The sequence below is a fragment of the Bombina bombina genome, chromosome 5, assembly GCF_027579735.1.
Source record: "Bombina bombina isolate aBomBom1 chromosome 5, aBomBom1.pri, whole genome shotgun sequence".
Taxonomy (NCBI): Eukaryota; Metazoa; Chordata; class Amphibia; order Anura; family Bombinatoridae; genus Bombina; species Bombina bombina.
This window is the reverse complement of record NC_069503.1, coordinates 688,429,187-688,455,018: the sequence shown is the minus strand read 5'-3', so window position 1 is coordinate 688,455,018 and position 25,832 is coordinate 688,429,187. Positions and strand designations below refer to the sequence as shown.

The 25,832-nt window shown below is 36.4% G+C and overlaps 1 protein-coding gene across 1 annotated transcript in view; it reads left to right on the top strand.

The window, feature by feature from the left end:
- The first annotated feature begins 986 nt into the window (after window positions 1–986).
- IRF4 (interferon regulatory factor 4) overlaps window positions 987–25,832 on the top strand; it is a 30,812-nt gene continuing 5,966 nt past the window's right edge. Inside the window, exons 1-3 of the mRNA XM_053713092.1 lie at window positions 987–1,187; window positions 19,488–19,674; window positions 22,301–22,395. Coding sequence (XP_053569067.1) covers window positions 987–1,187; window positions 19,488–19,674; window positions 22,301–22,395 — 483 coding nt within the window. The remainder of the gene's footprint in view (window positions 1,188–19,487; window positions 19,675–22,300; window positions 22,396–25,832) is intronic.

Genomic DNA, 25,832 nt, shown 5'->3' with positions numbered 1-25,832 from the left:
AAACAATGGAACATTAAAAAAAATCAGAATATGGAAATGCCGTTAATTTGTTCTATTGATGTGTATGCCATAGAATAGATGCAAATTGATGTTGATTGATTTTTTTGCCTAAATGTGGACATAATAATCATGGAGTGTAGGCAGTTATCATCACTGACATTAAAAAAACAGAATTAAATCCATTGACCCATTTGTTTATTGATACCTGTCTAGAGTAAATTTCCCCATCACATCATGATCTTCTCACATGACTGAATTAATTTCCAGTCACTGTCTTGTGACTTTGTCTTGATTTATAGTCACCCACTTTATAATCCAGGACCAGGACAGTTTCATGTATTTTGTTTTGTTTTTATTGTGGTATTACTGATTTTAATATAAGTAATGTAAGACACAATACTGAGAGCCTGATTTTTAACACTGACTGTTAACCAGGAAGTTCTGTTTGCCAAATGATAGTAAGCTCATCCTACAATGTGGTCAGTATGTGGTGTTTAGGGGCATTCTTTATAGAATCAGAAAGATTTTACAGTCATGCGAGAAGTGCTTATTGACTGCAAATGTATGCAATGCATTAAATATGCTGCTCATATATGTGCAACTTATTTCATTTTTAGATTCTATGTAAGTTAAAGTTAAATAAACACAACAGAAGCTATATATATATATATATATATATATATATATATATATATATATATATATATATATATATATATATAAAACTATCTGTCTGTTATCTATCTGTATATCTATTTATCTTTCTATCTATCAAGCTATCATCTATCATATATCTATCTATCTATCCATCTATCATGAAGCATTTAGTTTGAAAACATGATTAGAACAATATACAAACATTTTAAAAGTTTAACAATAAATAAAACTTGTTAATGATTTCAATGCTTGTATTGCTATTTTCATACTTATTAAGTAACCTTAACTTCATTCTATTAGTGCAGGTACTAGGGCAATTTTGACACGGTATGAACCGGGACGTTGAGTGTGTAATGACACCACTTAGCTGTGGAAATGGAAAGTTGAGGCAGTGGCTGATTGACCAAATCGATAGTGGAAAGTACCCCGGGCTGGTATGGGAAAATGATGAAAGGAGTATTTTCCGCATCCCTTGGAAACATGCAGGAAAACAGGATTACAATCGAGACGAGGATGCTGCTTTGTTTAAGGTAACAACTTTTAGACTAGGAAACAACAAATTCAAATCCCATTAAATTCAGAAGAGTATGACATTATTTTGTTTCAATTAACATAAAAGCATAAAGGCTGTGACACACTGCAAGCGATGCGGCGCAATTCAAAGCAGTTGCTTTGCGCCACATTGTATTGCTTCTAAAGTTCAAATATTTTAACTCTGAACGCTCAGCTACGCTGATAGGACACACTGAGGGCGCACAGCCGCATCATCACGCTGTGCACTGTGCTGCTCTCAGTGTGTCAGTCTTAATTCTTTTTTTTTTTTTTAAAGAAGATTTTTATTGAGGTATTAGAATAACAATAAGCAAAATCGTTACAGATATAATGTCACATTTCGAGGAATAAATTGGAATACAGAATACTTACAATACTTACAATAGATCAGGATAGACATTTAAAGTATATATTCCATGAAATAGAAGAAATAGAACCTCATATTTGTAAATTGAGTAGCTCATGAATTTTAATGATTAATAATTATATTATACTATACATGTATACAAGTATACCAACTTGTATCGAAAATAGTGATGAAGTACAAATATAACTATGAGAGTTAATGGAATAATATTATTGGGGAAATCAGCTGTCAAAAGCCGCTTTAATTTGGAGGGAGGGTTAAGGGGAGGCGGAGTTGTATTAGTATGACCTTTAAAGAGAGGAGATATATTAAGATAATATGGAGTGACTGGAGCAGACCAAACAGATAAGTGAGGGGTAGTGGTCTTATTAATGCTGAGATAGCAGAAACATGAAATAGTGATTTATAATAATATAAAGAGGTGAGTATTATTTAAAATATAGGGTAAATAAAATTAAAAAAAATGAACTAAATGAAAGTAGGGGGTGTCGCGCTGGTTTTATGTATATAATAAGAGATGGTGAGGGAAGAACCGAATATGAGTTATTCCCCTAGTTATGTAATGTGGTGTTATGGAGTTAAGGAAGTCATATAGAAATGTTCTACCTAAGGACGGGGTAGTGTAAATGTAAATTAAGAAATAATATCTATTAAACTAAGATATGAAGTATAAAGGACCTTCTGGCATGAAATGGATACATTAAGTAGATCTGAACACATACATTTAGATACATATAACAGTACATTATAAGTAGTGTAATAAACAGTAATATTCTACCAACTAAACAGCAGATTTGTAAGCTCAGGTCTCAGTATCAGTTCTTGTCAATGCTCATATCCAATATAATGAGAGAGACAAAGCAAAGAGATTATACCATCATTATAACCTTTGGGCAGTGAATAATTTACTACCTACTCAGTAATAGTTTACATTGGATAGGTAGTCTATGAAGATATAGGAGTCTAATTTATAAATAGTATAATCAGGGTAGATTCAGAAATATCAGCTAGGGAAATCTAATTTAATGGTGAAACTATAAATCTGAATCACAATCCCTATCATTGGGACTCACTATCAGACTCTAATAAGGGTCTCTGTTAAAAATTGGGAGAATACCATTGCTAATCAGAAAATTTTAAAGGTTGAAACTTCAGGTTGGCCTAATATTCTAAAGTGCAAGGTAGTTGTTAAATGTAATTCAGTGTCTCAAACCTGAGCGATATGGTACAGTAGCTATATCTTAGATCCAAATAGGTCTCAAAACTATGAAAGTAAAACCAACCAAATAAACGATAGACGATAAACAAATGACAGACTGAGTAAATATGGTTACCTGTATGGGAACGAGAACAAGTGAAACTGGAACGCTAAACCTTGAAAACCACAGGTTAGAAATAACATTAATTTTAGGTACTAATTAACAATATTCCTAAAATAATGCAAGTTAAAGTATTAAGCCTGAATCAAATCAATTATTGTTAGGCAAGAATAAGTCTACACAAAAGAGCCATTAGGTGGTGAGAGGGTAAGATATGTACCCGTATGTGGGCTCATGATAAAACTAATTGACGGTCAAGGATCCTTGAGAAAAAAGGCTATATTTGAGTTCAAACATTAGTTCCATGTAAAATATACATAAGAGCCATTAAAAGGTAAAAGGATAAGATATGTACCCGTACGTAGACTTGTCAGGCAAGAAAAAGAGTACACTAAAGAGCTATGAGGTGGTGAGAGGGTAAGATATGTACCTGTACGTGGGCTTGTGTTAAAACTAATTGACAAACAAGGACCCTTGAGACAAAGGATACAATTGAATTCAAACATCAGTTCTGTGTAAAAGATACATAAGAGCCATTAGAAGGTAAAACTGTAAGATATGTACCCGTGCGTAGATTAATGTTAAACCTAAATGTTGGGCAAGTTCTTATAACATGAAAAGTGTTGGACTTAAGATGGGTCCCTTGGGTGTTTCAAATCCTTTCTTTTGGTTTGTTGGGTAGATCTTCTGGGAAGAGGTTGCCACTCAGGTGCAGATGAATTGAGCACTTTATTAGAAGTCTCAGATGTCTTTGAAATGGGGTCCGAAGACTGAGGAATTCCAAGTGATTGGAGGAGCTTCAAACCTTGGTCTGATGATGAAATGACGTAGGAGTGGTCTCCAAATTGGAAGAAGCTCTTAACAGGAAATCCCCACCTGTATTTCACATTATGTGAACATAGAGCTTGTGTGAACTGTTGAAACGTTCTTCTCTTGGCAAGTGTGTGAGGGGAGAGATCTGAATAAATTTGAATATTATGAAAAGGTTCTTTTAAATTCTTGTTGGCAAAGGATGCTCTAAGAATTTTTACCTTAAAGGTATAGTAATGGAGCCTAATAATAACATCCCTTGGAATATCTGAGGCTGAGTTTTGGGGGCGAGGGGCTCTGTGTGCTCTGTCAATAAGAGGCTCTTGATCTAGAAGGGTTCCAAGTAAAACCTTGAATAAGCCAGTGAGATATTTAGGGAGATCTGCGGTGTTAACGTCTTAAGGGATTCCTCTGATCCTGAGATTATTACGGTGTGACCTATCTTCTAGGTCCGCCAATTTAGTTTCAAGGTCTGTTATTTGTTCTGCCATGTTCTGAGAATACGATAGTAGGCTAGCATGATCAATGTTGAGGTCTTCATGTTTTCTTTCCAAAATGTCTGTACATTCTCCAAGGGAAGAGATGTCTCGTTTGAGCTCACTAACTGATTGTTTAAGTTCTTGCTTAAGAGACGTATAATGAGAGTCCATTTTGTCAAATAAAGCGTTAATGAAATCCAATATGGGGCGATCTGTGGATTGGTTATCAGATTTGGAGGTTCTTCTAAATGAAGCAACAGAGTCTCTAGATTTGTCATCTGAGACATCTTGCTCAAAGAGATGTAGACCCCCTCCTAGGGAAGTGCCCCCTATAGGCGAAGTGGGTAAAAGGTATGAGGGTATGACCCGCAGGTAATAAAGGCCTGCGGGAAAGGGAGGAGGGAGTCTTGTATAGATAAATGGTGATTTAGTCCAAATGTAGTTGCTTATGTGAAGTTAATCAAAAATAAGCAGGTCTCAGGTATACTATCAGCGTGAGTATGAGGGTTGGAAAACCTCCACAGGGACCCACAGCTGTATGTACTATTGATGTTATGTATTTATGCAGAGTAAGCAAAAAAGTATATCATAAAAAGCAAGGTTTAGAGGGCTAGTGCCCAGAAAAAGATGGTATATATTGAGATTATCACCTCTTGGAAAATACTCAGCATAATAGCAATCGATTTAGGATGAGAGCGGGAACCTATCCCATACCAGAGATGGAGATACTCTGCAAGTATACTTATTGTCTGGGCCTTGTCATTCAGGGTTAATGACCAAGTCAGTGGTTATTAGGCTGCCAGCATGTAAGTGTAGTTATGCTGTGTATGGGTTGGCAGCTATATTGTCCGTGTGAAGGGTTTCATCTGACTGATGCTGTACAGACCTGTTATGAGTGTCCACCAAGCTTTATGCGCCAGCCCATTTCACATACTGTTAGGCCCAAGTGGCGCAGGGACCTGTGCATCCATCGGCGTATCACCGTTTCTAGTGCTTTGTGTAGTGCGGTCATCAGCGATTTCTGGAGCGGTAGGTGTGTGAGGGACTCTAAGGTTTACCCCTGCTTAGATGTCACTGGATGCCGCTATAAATCCCACTTAAGGGCTTTTCTCAGCCTCGGCTACAACAGAGCTCAGAACAGTGCATCCGCCATGATGGGCCACTAGCTCCACCCCCCCACAGCCTTAATTCTTAAATTGTGATCAGGTTATATATATTAGTCCTTTCATGAATGTATCATTTATGAGAACTTACTTCCTCCTTTTTTGGTTTTGCTTGCCTAGGAGGGCAAGCTGCTACTGAGCCCAGAAACCCAGCGGACTCACTGCACTTGCCAATCAAATTAATAAATTTTTACGCCCAAAACAGCAATAGATCTGTATAAAGTTACATTACCAAGTTACAGAGTTGTTGTAAATTTATTTTTTACATGAAAACTAGGTGTGCTGTTATATTCTTCCTCATGTTAGGATAAGCTTCCTAGAAATAATCTGTGTCACAAAACATTACCCTATTACATATCCAAAAAACACTTATCTGCAAGATTAGAAAAAGGAGACACCTTTTGCAGTACTTGAAAATTATTAAAATGTCTTCTAAATGATATGAAAACAAGTCTTGTAATTATATCCTATTACAGTGTAAGTTAACAATGACAATTTCAAATTATATCTTACATTTCATAAGGAAAATGTTACATACTCTTGAATGAGAAATCCTTATACAGGTAGGAAATCCTTTAGCCAAACTGCATGGGACTGGAAAAGGTTTGGTTTTCAGAATAGTTTGGATTTTGGAATATTTGGATATTTGGATCTGTAAAAGCTTGGAGAGAGGATTGTCGCCATGTGTAAACAATAATATCTTATGTCATTTAAGCAATATTTACATGTCATAATACAGCCTATATATGCAATTTAAAGGTAGTTTTATATCATTTTGAAAACTTTTATATACATAGTACCCTCAAGAAAGATAGTATAGTATTTTAAATCAAAAAGTTATTAGTAGTTATTGAAATAATTAAATACTAGCATTTGCAGAGAAGATTATGACTGGCTGGGAAAAAAGGTAATTTTTAATAATTTTATTTTTAAAAAATATTTATTAAAAAGTTTGGATTTTGGAAAATTCTGTTTTTTGGATTTTTTTGTGCTTGTACTGCCAAACTGCATATATCCTCATGGCCTCATAACTAAATGAGCAAACATCCCTCTAACTGTTGTAGTTAAGTAACAGCCTGATTGCATTTAAAGTGAAAGTAAATTTTAAGGAACAATATTAATGCCATGGATTCCAATTATACCGATATTTTTAGTCGCTACGTATTTTTTTTGGTAATTCGTTATTCTTTTTTATATTTTATACTTTCATCCCTTATACTGTCTCGTATCTTCCTCCACCCCCTGTTCATTTCCTGCTTCTGTTACGTTACACATAAGAGCGGTCCCACCCGCTCGTACGTGTTCATCCGTGCGCATTCACGCGTGTTTATTGCGCACGCGTGCTTAGTGCCGATGCGGCAAACTCATTCGCTGTTTCCCTGTTGAGGTCAATGTGCAAGCGTGTCTCATGGACTCGCTTCTAGACACAGAGTAAATTCAATGAGACACGCATACGCAATTGAAGGTGGGGGCGTAGAGTGTAATTTTCAGAAGCCACTTTTTCAGACGCCACTGGGGGACCAATAGAAACAGTTAAAACGATATTCATCATCTGAAAACAAAGTTGTTTTTTTTAGCCAGACGGAGGAACAGCGATATAGTGATCCGATTTCAAAGGTACATTTATGTGATAAATATAGAATATTTAAAAAAATCATGAATTAAATTCAATTTATTTTGAGCTGTATTTTGCTTTGCGGCATAGAAGTGGAGGCAACTTTACTTTCACTTTAAGAAAGCTGTTCTGGCATTTGTTTCTATAGAGTTCACCTGTTTTTTCTGAAAATAAGAAAAGGGCATTGTCATCCTGTTATAGTTAGTTTAAAAATGTTATTTTTGGGGGGTTTTACATGAAGAAAAAACCGTGAAAGGCAAAAATAAAAGGATTACATTCCATTAATATATTTATTTCTGTAAAAAAGGCACATCATTTTAATAAATACTCCTCTGCAGTTTTGTGAATGTTAGTAGGTGCAATTGCTTCTTTTTATTGAGATTGTATATTATAGGTTGGCGTTCAATCCACCTCTGTATTTAATGTACTCCAATATATGCTCAGGTATAGGGTTAATTAATCTGTGTGCAACACAGCCCATAAATATGTAATAGTTCAGTGAGCAGACGATTCTAGTTGGCATTTAAAGGAAAGGAAAAGAGGGATAAAATGTGTGTAGATAGATATATAGATAGATTGATAGAGGGATAGATTGATAGAGGGATAGATAGATAGATAGATAGATAGATAGATAAATACATAGATGGATAGATAGAGCAAGACTATTCATAATATCTGGTTTGACTACTGTGTAATGTCAAGCTTTCTCACTCTTGCCTCTGAACAGGAATGGCTATCTGCAGGGGATATGTATATATGTAACATTTGGACTTGTTGGTAAAAGAGGCATTTAAGTGCATTTAGTCTGTAATATGAGTTGGGAGTATTATTGAAGTTTGACATGAGAAAGTGGGGCCGATGGTAAATGATGGCAGCATGTCTGTGCTTAAAGGGACATAATACTCATATGCTAAATCACTTGAAACTGATGCAGTATAACTGTAAAAAGCTGACAGGAAAATATCACCTGAGCATCTCTATGTAAAAAAGGAAGATATTTTACCTCACTATCTCCTCAGCTCAGCAGAGTAAGTTCTGTGTAAAATGTTATACTCAACTGCTCCCAGCTGCAGGTAAAAAAAATTAAAAAAATGAAGAAATGAACAGCAGCCAATCAGCATCAGCAGTGCTGAGGTCATGAACTTTTACTGTGATCTCATGAGATTTGACTTGACTCTCATGAGATTTCATTGTAAACTTCCTTTACCTGATTGGTGAAATAAGATGAGAGTGCACGATGCTCATCCCTTCAGATGTCCCAGGACAGACACACTAAAATGCTGCTGAGAAATCCTTTACAATGGGATGTGGCTACTGAGGAACTTTTGAGGTAAAATATCTTTATTTTTTACATAGAGATGTTCAGGAGATATTTTCTAGTCAGCTTTTTACAGCTATGCTGCATCACTTTCAAGTGTTTAAACATTTGGGTATTATGGCCCTTTAAATAAATATTAAATTATACCCTGAACTGGATTAATGATGGATTGTAGCATGATCACAACTTCACAAAGACACTTATATGGGAGAGAATGTAATTCAGAAGAAGGTTAGTGGGGCCAGCTTAGATTCATTCACCTACTTTAAATTCACCTACTTTAAATACAGCACACTGGAGATGACAGAGATGAGATGAGTCTGAAAAATGACACGTTACAGTGCCCCAAAACTGGAGATTAGACGTTATTCTCCGATCAGTTTACCACCAAGCAGCTTTATGTAAAGAAACCTTCCGAACATCAGGAATTATGAATCTGCTCTAGCATCCCATTTCACTATAATGGCTGGTTTCTTTGCCATATTATAACCTTAGAATCCAAGCAGATGCCATTAGTTCTGTGTCTGTTTCTTAATTTTCCAGTGGGACAGACCTGGAGATCCATTTCCTGGGCAAGCAATCTCCTAATCATCTTGAGGAGGCTACATGACTTGACTCACTGGCATCAATGAAACATTTATACTAAGTTCAATGTTAGAATAGTCAACTTCATAGAGAGATGGTGAGCATTTTCCTTTTAGTGTAGAACGTACAGGAAAGTACAGTACTGAAAACTAGATGCCAAATACATACATTTGGTATATGTCCCCCTTGGATGATGCACTGTTGCCATAATCTCTGTATTAGCTTTTCTGGTGATCTGTAATGACAGCTCTCCCTGGCAGGCTGCATAGAAGCGAGCACTTATTGTAATGAGATGCATTGCAAGCTAAAGGAAAGCTTTAATATTGGGCCCCTGTATCATTTTTTAATAGTGCTTTAAATATACAGTATGTTTAGGTATCAGAAATGTAGTTAGTCTCTCAGTTATGATATTTAAAAGAAGCTGTGAGGCCTAACAACAGACTCATGTAGTTAGGTTTGAGAGAGAGCACTGTACCTATGACACAATTTGATACAGTTTTGGTTACAGGAATTAAACCTTGTCATAGTGATATGTTTCAACCTCTTAGAACTATATGCAAGTCCTGAAAAAATATAACAAATAAAATAGGTGGTTCTAGGTAGTAAAAAGTGAAGTTAAAGAGACATGAAACCCAAAATGTTTCTTTCATGATTCAGATAGAGAATACAATTTTAAACAACTTTCCAGCTTACTTCTATTATTTAATTTGCTTCCTTTTCTTGATATCCTTTGCTGAAAGGTTTATCTAGGCAAGTTCAGGAGCATCAGAGAACCTAGGTTCTAGCTGCTGATTGGTGCCTGCATATATATATCGATTGTGATTGCCTCACCCATGTGCTCAGTTAGAAACCAGTAGTGCATTGCTGCTCCTTCAACAAAGCATTCCAAGAGAATGAAACAAAATAGATAATAGAAGTAAATTAGAAAGTTGTTTAAAATTGTATTCTTTATCTGACTCACAAAATATATTTTTTTGTGCTTCATGTCCCTTTAAGGTTGTCATAACAATGGTGGTACTGGTGGTGGTTGTCGTGGTAGGGGACATCATTTTCTACTATATAGTCTGACTTTCTATATTTTAATCCCACTTTTCACATATTTGTCTCTGTTTTTGCCTTGGGTAGAGCAAAAGGTATATAAAAAAGATCTGTCTGGCAAATGCATGTGCATTAACTGTGAGAATTGTGAGCACTACAGAAATGATTGGGTGGGCAGAATCCCCCTTCAGCCGCCCTTAAAACCACAATTGAACAAAGGGTTAATGATCTGGAAGTGGCATTCCAGGATCTCAGACGGAAAAGCAGTATTAAATACTCAATAGTCAAGGCTATTTAAATAGAAGATAATTAGCACAGATAAATATGCATTTGGAATGGAAACATTTAGCCACAAAATGTATAATGGAAAAGGACTGAAGTGTTCTTATAGAGAACTGTCTAAGAAGTAGTGGCCAATGCCAGGAAGCAACTTCAAAGGTTCAGTAATATGACCTAGATTCATTGATATATATATATATATATATATATATATATATCTCAATGAATATATACAGTATATATGTGTATGTGTGTGTCTATATGTGTGCATGTCTATTTATGTATGTATGTATGCTTAAAATAAAAAACTTAAGTATGTAACTAAGTGAAAAACTCCACTACTTAATCAGAGATTTAGCACAATTGAGTTATCAGAAATACTTTTATATGAAAAAAAATACAAGGCTAGAGGAAAATTTAAAAAGTACATTCAACAAAGGGAAAGATTTGAGTGAAGTTGAGGAAATCATCTTCCAGAGTAGTATTGGCACTATATACAGTAGATACTTAAAATATAAGGTCAATGTAGTTTAAAGTGATGGTAAATCCTAGCCGTTTTGAAACGCTAGGATTTACCAGTGCTACAAGTTAAGGGCATGTTCAGTCATGAAGTATAAAATACTTAATGCCTAAAGTTCTTCTATTTGCCTGTAGCGTATGCCACACTGAGCTCCTCAGGCCGCCCACGGCAGAACGCTATTTTTTCAATGAGGTGATGTTTCCACTACTTAGCCAATAGCCGTGCGGCCCAGTTGGCATTATGCTCTATGTTAGTACACTATTGGCTAACATCACCTCATTGATAAAATAGGGCCTGAGGAGCTCAGTGTGGCATACGCTACAGGCAAATAAAGGAACTTTCAGCATTAAGTATTTTATATTTCATAACTGAAAGTCCCCATTATTTGTAGAACTGGTATATTTTTCACTTTAACTGAAATCAACATACACTCATTAACCTTGCTATTTTTATGTGCTGTGGTGTGGCAGGAAATTATTCATATTTCACCTATAAGAATATATGACAATGTTTTAACATAAAATTATGGATCTCAAACAATATGTGTTGTACCACATGATGTTTTGTATCCATCAAACTTAGTAAAAGTAAACAGCTGACGAATCTTTGAGTTCATTCATAAGGCTATCTTGTGAATTATTTAAAGAGACACTAAAGTCACAATTAAACTTTCATGATTCAGATAGAGCATACAGTTTTAAGAGACTTTCCAATTTATTTCCATTATCAAATTGTGCAGTATTTTTATTTGCATACTTTATGAGGCACCAGCTACTATTGAGCATGTGTAAAAGTTCACAGTGTATACTTACTGTATATGAGTCTGTAATTGGCTGATGGCTGTTGCATGACACAGGGGGCCTGCAAACTGAAGTAAATTTAAAAGTATGTGAGAAAATGGCGCATATAAAGTTCAGAGTGCTATTACATTGTCTTCTTATTTTGCATCTGGTATTTTAAAGTTATTATTTTTTAGTTTGTGTGGTGATGTGTTTGTTTCCAATTATTAAAATCTATCACCTAGATTACGCGTTTTGCGTTAGAGGCTATGCGGTGCTAACGAGCAGTTTTGTCTCACCGCTCACTTACCTGCAGCGCTGGTATTACGAGTTTTTATAAACCCGGCGTTATTAGGCAAGAAGTGAGCGCACTCCAATACCAACGCTGCTTAAGTCAGCGGTGAGCTGGTCGTACGTGCTCATGCACAATTTCCCCATAGGAATCAACGGGGAGAGCCAGCTGAAAAAAAGTCTAACACCTGCAAAAATGCATCGTAAAACTCCTTAACGCAGCCCCTTTGATTCCTATGGGGGAATACATTTTATGTTTACACCTAACACCCTAACATGAACGCCGAGTCTAAACACCCCTAATCTTACACTTATTAACCCCTAATCTGCCGCCCCCTACATCGCTGACACCTCCATTATATTTATTAACCACTAATCTGCCGCTCCGGACACCGCCACCACCTACATTATACTTATGAACCCCTAATCTGCTGCCCCCTAACATCACCGACACCTACATTATATTTATTAACCCCTAATCTGCCGCCCCAACATCGCCGCCACTATACTAAATGTATTAACCCCTAAACCTAAGTCTAACCCTAACACCCCCTCCCCTAACTTAAATATAATTACAATAAATCTAAAGAAAACTTACTATTAATAACTAAATAATTCCTATTTGAAACTAAATACTTACCTATAAAATAAACCCTAAGATAGCTACAATATAACTAATAGTTACATTGTATCTAGCTTAGGGTTTATTTTTATTTTACAGGCAAGTATGTATTTATTTTAACTAGGTAGAATAGTTACTAAATAGTTATTAACTATTTAATAACTACCTAGCTAAAATAAATACAAATTGACCTGTAAAATAAAACCTAACCTAAGTTACAATAACACCTAACAGTACACTATAATTAAATAAATGAACAACAATTAAATACATTTAATCTAATTAGCTAAAGTACAAAAAACAAGCAAACACTAAATTACAGAAAACAATAAACAAATTACAGATTTTTAAACTAATTACACCAAATCTAATAGCCCTATCAAAATAAAAAAGCCCCCCAAAATAAAAAAAACTCTAGCCTAAACTAAACTATCAATAGCCCTTAAAAGAGCCTTTTGCGGGGCATTGCCCCAAAGAAATCATCTCTTTTACCTGTAAAAAAAATACAAACAGCCCCCCAACAGTAAAACCCACCACCCACACAACCAACCCCCCAAATAAAATACTAACTAAAAAAACCTAAGCTCCCCATTGCCCTGAAAAGGGCATTTGGATGGGCATTGCCCTTAAAAGGGCAGTTAGCTCTATTGCGGCCCAAACCGCTAATCTAAAAATAAAATGCACCCAATACACCCTTAAAAAATCCTAACACTAACCCCCTGAAGATCGACTTACAGTTCTGAAGAATGGACATCCATCCTCAGGGAAGCGGCAGAAGTCTTCATCCAACCGGGCCGAAGTCCTCAACGAACCCGGGAGAAGTCTTCATCCAAGCCAGGCGAAGTGGTCCTCCAGACGGGCAGAAGTCTTCATCCAGACAGCATCTTCTATCTTCATCCATCCGACGAGGAGCAGCTCCATCTTCAAGACATCCGACGCGGAGCATCCTCTTCATCCGGAGTCTTCTTACTGAATGAAGGTTCCTTTAAGTTACGTCATCCAAGATGGCGTCCTTTAGATTCCGATTGGCTTTACAGGTAAAAGAGCTGATTTCTTTGGGGCAATGCCCCGCAAAAGGCCCTTTTAAGGGCTATTGATAGTTTAGTTTAGGCTAGGATTTTTTTTTATTTTGGGTGGGCTTTTTTTATTTTGATAGGGCTATAAGATTAGGTGTAATTAGTTTAAAATTTTTGTAATTTGTTTATTATTTTCTGTAATTTAGTGTTTTGTTTTTTTTGTACTTTAGCTAATTTAATTTATTTAATTGTTGTTAATTTAGTTAATTTATTTAATTATAGTGTAGTGTTAGGTGTTAGTTTAACTTAGGTTAGGTTTTATTTTACAGGTCAATTTGTATTTATTTTAGCTAGATAGTTATTAAATAGTTAATAACTATGTAGTAACTATTCTGCCTAGTTAAAATAAATACAAACTTGCCTGTAAAATAAAAATAAACCCAAAGCTAGCTACAATGTAACTATTAGTTATATTGTAGCTATCTTAGGGTTTATTTTATAGGTAAGTATTTAGTTTTAAATAGGAATTATTTAGTTATTAATAGTATATTTAAGTTAGGGGGTGTTAGGGTTAGAGGAAGATTAGGGGTTAATAAGTGTAGGTAGGTGGCGGCGATGTTAGGGAAGGCAGATTAGGGGTTAATAATATTTAACTAATGTTTGCAAGGCGGGAGTGTGGCGGTTTAGGGGTTAATATGTTTATTATAGTGGCTGCGACGTTAGGGGCAGCAGATTAGGGGTTAATAAGTGTAAGTAGGTGGCGGCAACATTGGGGGCAGTAGATTAGGGGTTAATAAATATAATGTAGGTGTCGGCAATAATGGGGGCAGCAGATTAGGGGTTCAGAAATATAATGTAGGTGGCAGCGGTGTCCGGAGCGGCATATTAGGGGTTAAAAATGTTATTTTAGTGTTTGCGATGCGGGAGGGCCTCGGTTTAGGGGTCAATAGGTAGTTTATGGGTGTTAGTGTACTTTTTAGCACTTTAGTTAAGAATTTTATGTTACGGCGTTGTACCATAAAACTCTTAACTACTGACTTTACAGGGAGTGCAGAATTATTAGGCAAATGAGTATTTTGACCACATCATCCTCTTTATGCATGTTGTCTTACTCCAAGCTGTATAGGCTCGAAAGCCTACTACCAATTAAGTATATTAGGTGATGTGCATCTCTGAAATGAGAAGGGGTGTGGTCTAATGACATCAACACCCTATATCAGGTGTGCATAATTATTAGGCAACTTCCTTTCCTTTGGCAAAATGGGTCAAAAGAAGGACTTGACAGGCTCAGAAAAGTAAAAAATAGTGAGATATCTTGCAGAGGGATGCAGCACTCTTAAAATTGCAAAGCTTCTGAAGCGTGATCATCGAACAATCAAGCGTTTCATTCAAAATAGTCAACAGGGTCGCAAGAAGCGTGTGGAAAAACCAAGGCGCAAAATAACTGCCCATGAACTGAGAAAAGTCAAGCGTGCAGCTGCCAAGATGCCACTTGCCACCAGTTTGGCCATATTTCAGAGCTGCAACATCACTGGAGTGCCCAAAAGCACAAGGTGTGCAATACTCAGAGACATGGCCAAGGTAAGAAAGGCTGAAAGACGACCACCACTGAACAAGACACACAAGCTGAAACGTCAAGACTGGGCCAAGAAATATCTCAAGACTGATTTTTCTAAGGTTTTAAGGACTGATGAAATGAGAGTGAGTCTTGATGGGCCAGATGGATGGGCCCGTGGCTGGATTGGTAAAGGGCAGAGAGCTCCAGTCCGACTCAGACGCCAGCAAGGTGGAGGTGGAGTACTGGTTTGGGCTGGTATCATCAAAGATGAGCTTGTGGGGCCTTTTCAGGTTGAGGATGGAGTCAAGCTCAACTCCCAGTCCTACTGCCAGTTTCTGGAAGACACCTTCAAGCAGTGGTACAGGAAGAAGTCTGCATCCTTCAAGAAAAACATGATTTTTATGCAGGACAATGCTCCATCACACGCGTCCAAGTACTCCACAGCGTGGCTGGCAAGAAAGGGTATAAAAGAAGAAAATCTAATGACATGGCCTCCTTGTTCACCTGATCTGAACCCCATTGAGAACCTGTGGTCCATCATCAAATGTGAGATTTACAAGGAGGGAAAACAGTACACCTCTCTGAACAATGTCTGGGAGGCTGTGGTTGCTGCTGCACGCAATGTTGATGGTGAACAGATCAAAACACTGACAGAATCCATGGATGGCAGGCTTTTGAGTGTCCTTGCAAAGAAAGGTGGCTATATTGGTCACTGATTTGTTTTTGTTTTGTTTTTGAATGTCAGAAATGTATATTTGTGAATGTTGAGATGTTATATTGGTTTCACTGGTAAAAATAAATAATTGAAATGGGTATATATTTGTTTTTTGTTAAGTTGCCTAATAATTATGCACAGTAATAGTCACCTGCACACACAGATATCCCCCTAAAATAGCTATAACAAAAAAACAAACTAAAAACTACTTCCAAAACTATTCAGCTTTGATATTAATGAGTTTTTTTGGGTTCATTGAGAACATGGTTGTTCAATAATAAAATTAATCCTCAAAAATACAACTTGCCTAATAATTCTGCACTCCCTGTAGAATGCGTTAGGACTCTTGACGGGGTAGGGTGTACCGCTCACTTTTTGGGCCCCCAGGACAGACTCGTAATACCGGCGCTATGGAAGTCCCATAGAAAAAAGACTTTATGAAGTTTACGTAAATCGTTTTGCAGTAAGGCCAAAGAAGTGTGCGATGCCCCTAAATCTGCAAGACTCGTAATACCAGTGGGCGTAAAAAAGCAGCGTTAGGACCTCATAACGCTGCTTTTTTATCTTAACGCACAACTCGTAATCTAGCCATATATTTCCTTAAAGGATGCTGCTTATATATGGTAATTCAACCCAAAATAAATAAATAAACTACCATAGCAATTATTAAATTAAGGGAAAAAGTGATGATACTAAATGCACTCATTTTATAAATTTTATAAATTGATTTATCATTTTTTTGCCCAGATTAAATGTAAAATTTTGGCTTTGCCACCTAGCAACATGGATTTATTTAATATCTTCCATGTCCCTTTAAATTGAAAGTAATGGAAACAAACGGCAAATTAGCTGAAAAACACAGACAACTGATTATGCATGTAAAAAGTAATCATGTACACATAGGCCTAGTATGAAAATGTAGTATTTGAGAAAAGAATAAAAAATAATGCTCAGGTGTAAACCTGCATTGTTTTCCAATAAATATTATTAACGTGAACTGAATCAATGGGATGTACTTAAAACAAAGCTTGGGCTATCGCAAATCGCTTAAAAAAAGAATTGTGACAATAGATACAACATTTATAACAACATCAATAACATTTTTAAAGTGATATAATACACTTGGTTCAGCTAGAACATACAATTTGAAATAACTTTCCAATTTACTTCTATTATCAAGTTTGCTTCATTCTGTTGGTATTTTTAATTGTAGGATAAGCAATGCAGTACTGGGAGCTAGCGGAACCCATCTTGGGTGAGCCAATGACAAGAGGCATATATGTGCAGCCACCGATCACCATCTAGCTCCCAGCAGTGCATTGCTCCCCATGAGCCTAGGTATGATTTTCATCAAAGGATACTAAGAGAGCAAAGAAAATTAGATAATCAAAGTTAATTGGAATGTTGTTTAAAATTGCAAGATCTACCTGAATCATGAAACTTTCATTTTGTTTTTATTGCCCCTACTCCCTTTAATGTTCCTTATCTCCTTCAGTGGATTATTGCTAAGACCAGTGGAGTAAATATGTTTTTGAGCTGCCGTAGGCATTAGGAAATCTGTTGCTCCTCAACCACAAGATGCACCTTCATTAGACAACCAGGGATCATTGGTGTGTAATAGAATGAGACCATGGAAGTGGGAAAGCATCATTCATTAGAACTACTCCTTAACATTTGACCCCCCCACTCCTGCTACCCTAGACACAGGTCTAGTTGGCCAAAGCCACAATACAACTCAAATGGATAGGCTCCATAAGAAGTTGTTTTATTTCTATCAAATATAACTGCTGTTTCAGAGTTTTGAAGCTTATTCTTGTATACAGCAAATAGTAGTTATTTATAAAGATGCCCATATGTGATATATGTACACAAGTGTTTATTCTTAAAGGGACATGATACCCACATTTTAAATCACTTGAAAGTGATGCAGCATAGCTGTAAAAAGTTGACAAGAAAAAAAATCACATGAAAAATAAATAAATGTTTTACCTCAAATTTTCCTCAGTAGCCTTTGTAAAGGGACTTTAAGCAACCAACCAGGATACTAGTCCCAGACATGCAAGGGAGTGTGGCATCTGCATGTGCAGGCACAGTCACTCAGTTTAATAAAGTTTACTATAAAATCCTGTGAGATTTCATCGAATTCCTATGAGATCATAATAAAGCAAAGTGTGAACTCAGCACTGATGAAGCTGAATGGCTGCTGAATTTATTTTCATTTTTTCTTTTGCCACGCAGTAGCTGAATAATAGCTATTCACAGAGCATTCTACCTTTTTTACACAGAGATTTTCATGTGAAATTTTCTTGTCAGCTTTTTACAGTTATGCTGCACACTAATGGGAGTAATGCCAAAACACCTTTGTGTGGGTTGAGTTTAGCATGAGAAATATAGCTCTGGAATTTTTCAGTATGCTTGCTTTACATGGCACTAAAAATAAAGGGATAGGAAAGTCAAAATTAAACTTGCATGATTCAGATAGAGCATGTCATTTTAAGACACTTTTAAATTAACTTCTATTTTCAAATGTGCTTAATTCTCTTTGTATCCCTTGTTGAAATAGAATACACATATATCCTGCACTAGTGGGAGCTAGCTGCTGATTGGTGCCTGCACACATTTGTCTCTTGTGATTGGCTAACTATATGTGTTCAGCTAGCTGTCAGTAGTGCAATGCTGTTGCTTCTGCAACAGGTACAGGTATGCCTCACTTTACAGAGCTTCACTTTACAGCGCTTTGCTAATACAGCGGGCCTCCGGTACCTAACTTGCTGTATGAGCGGGGTATACCTGTATAATAATAAAATAATGAAGCAAATTTCATAATAGAAGTAAATTGAAACATTGTTTAAAATTGTATGTTATATTCAAATCATGAAATTAAATGGGTTTCCTCTCCCTTTAATGTCTTCAAGCCTCTTATTATATAAAAAATAAACAAGTCCTTTGTTTTTGGTAATTATTGTAAATGTGCTTTGTTTACACAAACTTCTTCTTAGAAGTTTCATGTTGTGGAGGTTGTATTATTTTTTTTAAGTTCAGCATATAATTTACTATATACAAAAAAAGCGTACTTTCTTTGCCTAAAATTCCACTTAAACACTTGTCATTTATTGTAAGATAACCTTTTGCTCTGCGTTCTTCCTCCCACATATTCTGATGTGATACTGATTGGCTAGTTCTAATGATCTTTAGTATGAGTCATTTACCAGCAGAGGGCTGTCTACTTTTCTAAGTACTATAAGCATGCTGCATTGCACTGGAATATGTGGCATGCTTATCTGATATTTTATTACCCTTAAACTTACATACTCTACAAATTCAGTTCTTCCAGTTTAAATACATTTCTTGAAATCTATGTGAAAATCAGCATTTTAAAGAGAAAAAAACCCCCACCTCAGCAGTATTATAATTTTCTCAACAAAATCTTTGCATTTAAAAATATTTCTGTACATGTATAAAGCCACAACTAGGTCTTTACCTACCCAGAATCCTTAGCTATAGTCTAATTATCAGCAGAAGTGAATAACATTTATGGGGCTGTCCCTATAGAGGGATACATGGTACATTCATTTTCAAAAGAAACTTTACAGGAAATATCAGAACAAACATATTTCTTGTTTAATACATGTGAGGAAAATAATGTGCAATGGTTTTCATACATCTGCTCATGCATAAAAGAGCAACTAAATGTTTAATGCATTGATGATGAGCTTATCCCATGTAATATAATTATTTTTGTAAGGTAAATCATATTTTTTTTTAATGAGCAAACTCACTGCATATTTTCTATTTATCCTGCAGGCATGGGCACTTTTTAAAGGCAAATACAGAGAGGGTATTGACAAACCCGATCCTCCAACATGGAAGACAAGATTACGTTGTGCTTTGAACAAAAGTAATGACTTTGAAGAGCTAGTTGAAAGAAGTCAACTAGATATCTCTGACCCATATAAGGTGTACAAAATTGTACCAGAAGGTTCAAAGAAAGGTAAATAATGTTTTGTTTGGTGTGTTTAGTAGCATCTTCCCTCTTTAGTAATGTTCCTGTTTCATATGTGACCATGGGAGACATAAAGTAATGACCACATCTGCTATTGGTGCTAAAAAAAAGAGGACCTTTAAGTTAATTCCCGCAGGACAAGCCAGAAGCCTAAGTTAATCTGACCAGAAGATGTTTCCGATGTTTTAGTGGTAGCATGAGACATTTCATGACATGTGTATATTATCTAGAGTGTTTCTATTTTCATTAGTTTCCTGTAAAGTTAATTGATCTAATAAAGTTAGATGAGATTTGCAAATTCAGAGCAGTCCCATAATGCACCTCTTGAAATCCCTTGAGTATGTCTCTGTTCCTGGGAACACACTGATCTATGGACTTACTTGTAGTATGTGGTATACTGAAATATAACAAATGGTTCTGTGAAGTTTGTATATGTGTTGGGAGTACAGTAAATGCAGGCAGTATATGTGGATGTACATCATAATATAGTTATGCTTAGTTAAAATGTTATGAGGGATATAATTTTGAAAGTCATTTGATAATGTATCCTATATAAATGGAATTCCTGAAACTTGAATATTAGCAGTAAAGAATATAAACAAGTGGCAGGGACAACCTTAATATTTGCGGGGCCCTGGGCAGGACAAATTTGCAGGGCCCCACAGTCCAGCATTCTTATTCCCCTCCCCCTTTATGCCCCCCCCCACTCCGTCCCAACAGTCAGTGTTATTTATATAAAGCAGAGCTTTCCAAACTTTTCATGTTGGCAACACACTTTTTAGACCTACTTCATTTTGCAACACAGTAATTCAGTTGTACTAGCAAACAGGAGCTTAAACTAACTTGTTTTAAGAGATACAGACACATACATAAATTATATAATAACAAAATGTATTTACAAGTAACAGTATGTATGTGCAAGAATTAAAAAAAAAAAGTTTAGTACCACCAATAGCTACTTACTATTTTAATGGGATGTATGAGGTTGATGGGATGAACACAGTTTCTGAATATTTGGTGGAATATTGGAAAAAGACACTCGCATTTTATCATCAAGCATTTTTAAGCTTCCACTTCCTATCCATATATCAAGAGCAGGAGCAGAAATGCACTACTGGGAGCTAGCTGCAGAAAAAAAGCACTGACTTCAACTCAGCGTTTAAGCTGCCGCCCTCAGAGCTCTGTGAGTCCGACTGACTACTGCCCGCACTGCAAACACACTGCTATTACACTTACCGACTACACATGCAGTCACGAGCCGATTGAGGAGACTACATGTGCAGTCAGGAGCAAATGTGCCGCCAATTGGAATAGTTTCAGTTCCCACCGAGCTGTGCCAATAGGTTAAGATGATCTGTGACCCACTAGGTATCACTCACGTGTCATCCATTTGATATGCGTAGCAAGCAGGCGGAAAGTCGGAAACCTAAAAAAAATGTAAAAATAATTTTAAATTTAAAAAAGTTTGTGCTGAAGCAGGGACACACCTACACACTGCTGCCGACACACTAACGTGTCACGACACAGAGTTTGGAAAGCACTGATATAAAGAATAACAGTATATATTAGATCTCCTGATCCTATAAACACTTCTTCATAAACTAAATACAAGATATACATTGCACCTTCTTATACCCTCACCCCTGAAAGTGCCCCCCCCCCAAAGCTTGTGCTTTAATATCCCTGTCCCTTTTATCATTGTCATATAAATTATTGACACATAAGTCACTTTAATTATCAGTCTATTTTATTATTGTTTTATATATCTCCAAATATTGTTTCAAACAATTAATATTTGGGCAATCAAGCTAATAATTGTCAGACCTTACTTTAGCTTTGGTACTCATATAGTAGTTTGTTTAGATTTGGCAACTTGTAGGTGTCAACTCTGTAAAAGGATTTCATTGGTTTTATACAAATATACAATTCCAAAATGTTGCCAAGCTTTTGTCTGTTAATAGGAAGCATTTTGTATTTTGAAATCCAATTAAAGACCGTCCAAATCACGGGTGAAATGTGTCCGTGATCTGAATTCAGGTGACTGTAGTTCATTCAGAAACACGTTATGGATTTGAAAAGGCAAAAGAATATAATGCTTGGTACTTACCTAGAAAAAAATACTGTTAATTAATTTCAATATTACTTATAGAAAATTAAACCCTAGCCCTATGTCAGTTTTACTTTATACATGTCTCAGACCTATGGCAAATAAACAAATGATTTAATACTAAGAATGAGTTAACTGGGTCTGCAAATAAAACAAGTTTGGAGAAAACATATGCAAGTAATCTGTGTGTTTGTATTGGACATAGGAACCAGACATTAGAGGAAGAGATACAAATACAAATTACTTAATGAACCAGGACAGAAACAGAAATAAAACCGGTGCTTAGTACATAATCTGTAAAAATGTTTTTCTATCCAGCTGCTGATCTGTTATGCAGATGGAGGCTGTTTAACTGATATAGTTAATGGAGAATTTATGAATAAGTATTCTATTGCCTATATATTACACCAGAATAAAGATAATGATTACAGAATGTACCAGTACTAACCATAATGAATACAACTAACTATATTTTACACTGAACTTGTTTTCTTTGTGAATTTGTAGGAATAAAGCAGATTGGTTCAGAGGACACGCAGCTGCTAGTGAACCATCCTTTTGTTGTACCTCCATCTTACAGTGCTCTTCCATCTCACCCCCAGGCAAGTCATATGCCCTCAAACCTTGATGTGAAACAATTTGACATAACATAAATATATTCTCCTGTTCTCCATTTGTGATGCATATATTGTATATTAATGAGGACTGTTAATAAATGAAGACTTTATAGCACTGGTTTTCAAACCTGTCCTCAGGCCCCCTAACAGGCCACATTTTGAGGATATCTGAACTGGTGCACAGGTGAAGTATTCAGCTGATTAGTAACCATGTTTTTTTACCTGCTCTGATCCATGGTAATCCTGAAAACCTGGCCTGTTGGGGAGGTTTGAGGACAGGTTTGAAAACCAGTGCCTTATAGTAAAGCAGAAATCACTTCATGGTAAAATAACAATTATAAAGTAAGAGTGCACAGCAATGTTCTACATTGCTTATCTACAATCGTACAATTTCCATGATTTTCATTTATACATAATTGGGTGTTTAGATCAGCAATTTCATTTTGATCTATCAAATAACTGAAGGACACAGTAATAGTTCAGTAGTGAAATTAGGTTTATTGGATTAACAGAAAATGTGCAATATGCATGAAAACGAAATTAGACAGGTGCGTAAATGTAGGCACCCTTGTCATTTTGTTGATTTGAATACCTTTAACTACCTAGCACTGATTAATTGGAACACACAATTGGTTTGGTGGGCCCATTAAGCCTTGAACTTCATAGACAGGTGCATCCAATCATGAGAAAATGTATTTCAGGTGGCCAATTGCAAGTTGTTATTCTCTTTGATTCTCTTCTGAAGAGTGGCAACATGGGGGCCTCAAAACAACTCTCAAATGACCTGAAAACAAAGATTGTTCAACATTATGGTTTAGGGGAAGGCTACAAAAAGCTATCGCAGAGATTTAAGCTGTCAGTGTCCACTGTGAGGAACATAGTGAGGAAATGGAAGACCACAGGCACAGTTCTTGTTAAGGCCAGACGTGGCAGGCCAAGTAAAATATCGGAGAGGCAAAGGCAAAGGATGGTGAGAACAGTGAAAAACAGCCCACAGACCACCTCCAAAGACCTACAACATCATCTTGCTGCAGATGGTGTCGCTATGCATCGTTCAACAATTCAGCGCACTTTGCACAAGGAGAAGCTGTATGGGAGAGTGATGCGGAAGAAGCCTTTTCTGCACACACGCCACAAACAGAGTCGCTTGAGTTATACAAATGCACATTTGGACAAGCCAGCTTTATTTTGGAAGAAGGTGCTGTGGACTGATAAAACAAAGATTGAGTTACTTGGTCATAACAAGGGGCGTTATGCATGGTGGCAAAAGAACACAGTGTTCCAAGACAAACACTTGCTACCCACAGTAAAATTTGGTGGATGTTCCATCATGCTGTGGGGCTGTGTGACCAGTGCCGGTACTGGGGATCTTGTTAAAGTTGAGGGTCGCATGAATTCTACTCAATATCAGCAGATACTTGAGAGTAATGTTCAGGAATCAGTCACAAAGTTGAAGTTACACCGGGGCTGGATATTTCAACAAGACAACGACCCAAAACACTGCTCAAAATCTACTCTGGCATTTATGCAGAGGAACAAGTACAATGTTCTGGAATGGCCATCCCAGTCCCCAGACCTGAATATCATTGAAAATTTGTGGGGTGATTTGAAGTGGGCTGTCCATGCTCGGCAACCTTCAAAGCTAACTGAACTGGAGATGTTTTGCAAGGAAGAATGGTCCAAAATACCTTCATCCAGAATCCAGACACTCATTACAGGCTATAGGAAGCGTCTAGAGGCTGTTATTTCTGCTAAAGGAGGCTCTACTAAATATTGATGCAATATTTCTGTTGGGGTGCCCAAATGTATGCACCTGTCAAATTTTGTTTTGATGCATATTGCACCTTTTCTGTTAATCCAATAAACCTCATTTCACTACTGAAATATTACTGTGTCCTTCAGTTATTTGATAGATCAAAATGAAATTGCTAATCCAAACACCCAATTATTTATAAATGAAAATCATGGAAATTTCAAGGGTGCCTAAACTTTTGCATACAACTGTATGCATTGGAACATTTTGTTAAACAAATAGGCAGTAGGTTCGATGTCTAAGCAAATTACTAATGACATCTGAAGCGAAAGGCATTAATGGATGTTGAACTTTGCTATGTCCTTCATTTACCAAGATATATTAGCAATATACTGCAAAGCTTTGTTTTTTTTACCACACATAAACATCTTATGGGGAATTCGATTTTCAACTCTGACATCAAGAAAAATAAGTTGGTAAAATTGAAAGGTCATTTAACAATGACAATATAATATTTAGCTAATTTGAAACCGAACTGCTCTTGAGATACACATGCTTTTGGTGACTTTGTTCCTTAGTACAGAATTGTATTGATTAATGCTCTGAATGCTGATTTGTTCTGTAATGAGGTAAATATTTTATATTGTCTAAAACTACCTTTGTTATTTGCATAAAACTAGCCATGAGTTTTTACACAGCTAGGATCCTATACACACAACCCACAGTGAAAAGGTTATGTACCTCCTGTAATATTTAGGATTGCCATCAGGAGTATTGCAGCGGTGCCATGGGCAAGGCATGGCTGTGCATAAACCTCACTTTAGATATTTATGATGGGCAGGCACATCTCCGATTAACCCACTGAATTCAAAACAGTTTTCTTCGCAATGTGCAGCAGCCCTTTCTGACAGGGTTAACTGTAGCCCAAACTTTGAAGGGACAGTAAAGTCAGAATTAAACTTTTATGATTCCGATCAAGCATGCAATTTTAAAAAACTTTCCAATGTACTTCTGTTATCAAATTTGCTCTGTTGTCTTTGTATCCATTGTTTTAACCCATTGAGTGCTAATGACGGCTCTGAGCCATCACAAATTGTCTCAGTCAGGTGCTAATACCTTTATTTACAGCGAGTCTATGTCGAGCTGAGCGCCTCTGGCCACCCACGACAAAACGCTATTCCACGGGAGTGAGCACACTGTTATCTATATGACACAAATGAACTAACACTTTCTAATTTTGAAAAATGTTCAAAATGCACTGAGTAAAGACGGCTTAGAAATCAGTTTATGTGCCTACCCTAGGTCCCTTTAAATATGTCCCTTTTAATTATATTGACTATTAGGACTAGTATTATTCTAAATAAATAAAACAGCCCTAATATTGACAACCATTGTGTAAATGTGATTGCTAAATGCTTTTTCCTATACTGAAATAATAATATATTGGTTGGCATAGTTTTTATCATGCCATTTTTTTTTTCTTAATTTATTTTGGACAATAAATTATTATGTTTAAAAAATATATATTTTTCTAGAGTCTTAAAACAATATGGGCTAGATTACAAGTGAGCACTAGATATCGCTAGCATGCAAGCGATATTTACACTCCACTTTGTAATACCAGAGCACGATAATGTGTGCTGGTATTACAATTAAATCGCAATGCGAC